At 38.7% G+C, this 3816-nt stretch overlaps 1 protein-coding gene across 2 annotated transcripts; it reads right to left on the bottom strand.

The window, feature by feature from the left end:
- LOC109179668 (pentatricopeptide repeat-containing protein At5g66631) lies at positions 1-3816 on the bottom strand. Of its 2 annotated transcripts, none has more exons than XM_019329154.1 (4): positions 3634-3816; positions 2420-2478; positions 1035-2279; positions 1-1001 (listed from the first exon to the last, which is right to left on the bottom strand). In XM_019329154.1, exons 3-4 carry the CDS (start codon positions 2109-2111, stop codon positions 111-113), a joined length of 1968 nt encoding a protein of 655 aa, XP_019184699.1. In that variant the 5' UTR covers positions 2112-2279; positions 2420-2478; positions 3634-3816; the 3' UTR covers positions 1-110. The 2 variants fall into 2 exon arrangements, with proteins under 2 accessions (XP_019184699.1, XP_019184698.1); XM_019329153.1 differs by having other exon boundaries at positions 1-2182; positions 2219-2279; positions 3634-3801.

The raw sequence follows: 3816 nt of genomic DNA, 5'->3' as shown, positions 1-3816 counted from the left end.
TCATTTTGGCCGCTTGATTGAGCATGAATCATCTCAAAGAAATGCTCAATAGGTAAGCATATTGGCTCTACCTCATGCATAAAAGAGGGTGAAATAAAGAGTTTAGCTCTTTATACTTGATCCATATATACATCCAAAGTATTCATTGTTGCAAAACTATTAGAGTATATCTCATAGACTCTTCTGAGGTCTGAAGAGTTCATGGTGAACATATGCCCAGGTAAAGCAAGTGGAAGAGCATCGTTTAGCTCCTCGCTTCGCTCTTCCACAGCAGCCGCCTCTCTGAGCTTGCCTTCTTTCCAGAGACTCTTCACGAGCAAGTCTTTGGTTGTGACATCAGGCAATTGCCCACAATTCAACATATCCTCGAAAATTCTATGTGCAAGAGAAGCCCTCTCACACTTGCAATAAGCATGGATGAGAACCTTATACATAAAACCATCAGGCTCCAACCCACCCTGCCTAACCATTCCAAAGAGTCTCTGCACTGTTTTTATATCCCCTTGAAGGGCAAAATGGTGCATCAATCCAGAATATGTTTGCCTATCTGGAGAAATCCCGAGTAGAATCATTTCTTCGAGTACTGTAATGACATCAGAATTCCTTTTGCACTTCGCTAATGTCCTCAAGAGAGATGAATACAGAACCAACTGACTGGTTTTAGAAATAGGGCCACAGATTGTTTTTACGTTGCGGAAGACCTTTAAAGCAGCATCACCATTACCAGAAATCCCATAGAAATCAATTATTAATCTAAGGGTGCTAAATGACAACCTAAAACCCTCTCTTTCCATCTTAGACAAAAGTTTATCGACTAAATGGACACAGCCATGACGAGCCAACTTGGTAATCATCCTTGACATTGTGTAACAATCATGAGTAAATCCCGGTTGATAAGCAACCCAGCAAAAGAATTGCCATGCTGTTTCTGCAGAGTTAAAGTTCTGGATCATCTTGCAGACTAACCGAGTTGTCCACACAAATTTTGCATCCTCCAATGCTGATACCTCCTCGGGTTCCCAATGCTGCAAGGCACTAGTCAAAGCAGCAGGGTCCAGCCATGGCTTCAATTGAAGTCGATCTCCAGCATCTTCAGAAACACAGTCAGAATTTTCTTCCTCCCCATCATCATTATCATCCTCATCCTCATCCTCATTAGCATCCATGGAACATGCAATACTCTTAATCCTCCCATCTGGAAGCATTTCTCTGATCAATTCATCGACACTTTCACCATAGCCTGCCTCCTGCATTCGCTGCAATGACCATTGCATAGCTCGACCAGGCAATATTCCATCAGCCCTCATTTCATCAAATAAATCTTTGACAGCATCTAACTGATCATTGCTAATGAATGCTCCCACCATGATAGAATACTGCTTCAATGTGCGCTTTATCCTCATCTGCGGCAAGACCCGGAAAACTTCCGTGGCTGAATCAAACTTCCCAGATTTGACAAGATGATCAATTATAACAGTATATGTCCTAGAATTCGGAAGCGCCCCATCATTTATCATCCTATCAAAAACCCTCACGGCATCAGAGTCCTTTCCCTTTTTAGCACAGAGGTCAATTACAATGTTGTAAGATTCTGTACACGGATGCTTCCGCAAGGTTCCCCTCCATTCATCCCAAACGTTATAAACCTCATCGAGGTCTCCAGCAGCAGCATACCAGCGCATACGGTCCATATAACTTACACGTACAACATTGGTGAACTTGCCTGTGTTAATACCATTGATCAGAGCTCTAAGCTTACCCGTCAGCCCTGATTTGGCAAGAATCTTAGCCAATGCATAAAGGGTGTTTGTAGTGTGTGAAAAATGAGGAATTGCTTTTAGAGATTCAATGAAAAACAGTGCAGAATCAGGAGACGGCGCTGAACGAAGAGCATTCGTGACTACAAAAGAGTCCAAAGCAGGGCTTCTAAGGAGGGAGGAAAGAGAGTTTGCAGAATCTGACCGAAGACTGAGTCTTATAGAATCAATGAGCCTCGCCCTCTCTAGGTACAAGGCCACCTTGTTCACATTTCTGGATCCTGAAAAATGACGAAGTTGCAAAGTTAAATAGCTCAATGAGCCACTTATCTTATAGAATCTGCCAAGAAACATATAGCCGCCACAATCGCAGACTAAACCCCGAGCAAAAGAGAGCAAAGCTAAACTTGTTGAGCGTCCTCATAAACATTCCACTGGGGACGATCCCCAATTTCAGTAAACAGCAACCACAGTCCACACAATACAGCAACCAAAACCATAAATTAAGTAGTCACAGCAAGTCTGCAACCACAACCATAAATGAAATATTATTCATATTAGGGATTGGGAATTTAGTACATATGCAAAAGAATGGGATAGGGGCTCACTCTTTCACAGAAGGAAAAAAAAAAAAAAAAAAAAGAGGAAGATGGTGGACTTACTGATGCATGACACTATTACTCCGTCGCCAGTGAAGAGCGTGAGAGCAGCCGAGCCATCGCTGCCGGCAAAAAACAGATGAGCATAGGTGTAGTGGATATAGAATACGCTTCATCTTTATTTTTTTAAATCTTCTTGTTTTTGTTTCGTTTCAATTACAAATTAAACATTTTTTAATTGCAATTTATGTACAGAGTAATATTTTCCAACCTTTTTATAAAAATATACTATTTTTCAAAAAAGCATTTAATACTTTTCAATAAAAATATACAGTAATTCTTTTCAAGTAAAATGTAGTTTTTTTTTAAATACAATACTTTTCAAAAGAAAAAAGTAGTGAAAATTTAATACTTCTAGTGAACATTTAATAATTAATACTTTTAAAAATGTAATAATTTTTGACAAACATATAATAGCTTTCCGTGAAAATGCAATATAAATCACTTTTAAACAAAAAATAATAATACTTAGAAAATAATTGATACATATTACTTTTATACCAAAAATAATATTTTTCATAAAATAAAATACTACAGAATACAAGCGCAAAAAGGGGTATAAAGTATTGCAAAGAAATACATATTGTGTTGTTGTCATAAATCAATTAAATACAATTACTGCTTTGCATAGATGGATTAGATGCACTGGCAAATACTTTTGACAGTAAATACATATTCTGTAGGGGAATAAACGCTCTAGGTTGATAGAAGTTTTCTGTATAGGAACAACTTTCATTGTAACGGGTCAAATTCAGGTCAAAACTATTTATTTTGAGATTCGTCTTACGAATACAACTATACAAGTGTTTTCCATAAAGCAGAAGATATGTTAATATTTGGCATAGGGAAAATAGTTAAATAAACTTCTTAACATCAACAAAGCAATGGCATCAATGTAGACATTATAGCTACATGCCGACATTTAATGTAATTCTCCTATTCTCTTTTCAAAATTGAAGAATTATACACGCTTTACTTCATGGACTCCACTTCTTCAATACAGAAATAATAATATGATCAAATATTATTCACCATTTCTACTTCTGACAGCACATGGATCGTCCTAAATTCCTCATCTTTTAACAGGTTTATGGTTCAAAGTTCAAATAGCACAATCAAAAACTAACTCCTAACTCACAAACATAACAAACGTGATAAAAATAAGAAATAAGAAATAAAAAATAAAAACTGGAAATTGATGGACGGCGATGGCTTACCTGCGGAGCCGTGGACGAAGGCCGGCTGGCCGGAGTGGCGGCTGCGGCCTGTGAAGTGCGGATGGCGGATGCGAAGTGAGAACACTCGAACAGAGTCTCTACTCTCTGACTCTCTGTTCGAACAGAGATGGCTGGCGGTGGCGGTCCTGGCGGATGGCTGGCGGAGTAGCGGATGCAGTTATG

Source organism: Ipomoea nil, unplaced genomic scaffold, assembly GCF_001879475.1.
Source record: "Ipomoea nil cultivar Tokyo-kokei standard unplaced genomic scaffold, Asagao_1.1 scaffold0943, whole genome shotgun sequence".
NCBI classification, from domain to species: Eukaryota; Viridiplantae; Streptophyta; class Magnoliopsida; order Solanales; family Convolvulaceae; genus Ipomoea; species Ipomoea nil.
This window is presented reverse-complemented; position numbering and strand designations above follow the sequence as displayed.

Excerpts from the sequence above, each read along its gene's own strand:
- LOC109179668 (XM_019329153.1), bottom strand. The coding sequence starts at position 2,111 with ATGTTTCTTGGCAGATTCTATAAGATAAGTGGCTCATTGAGCTATTTA.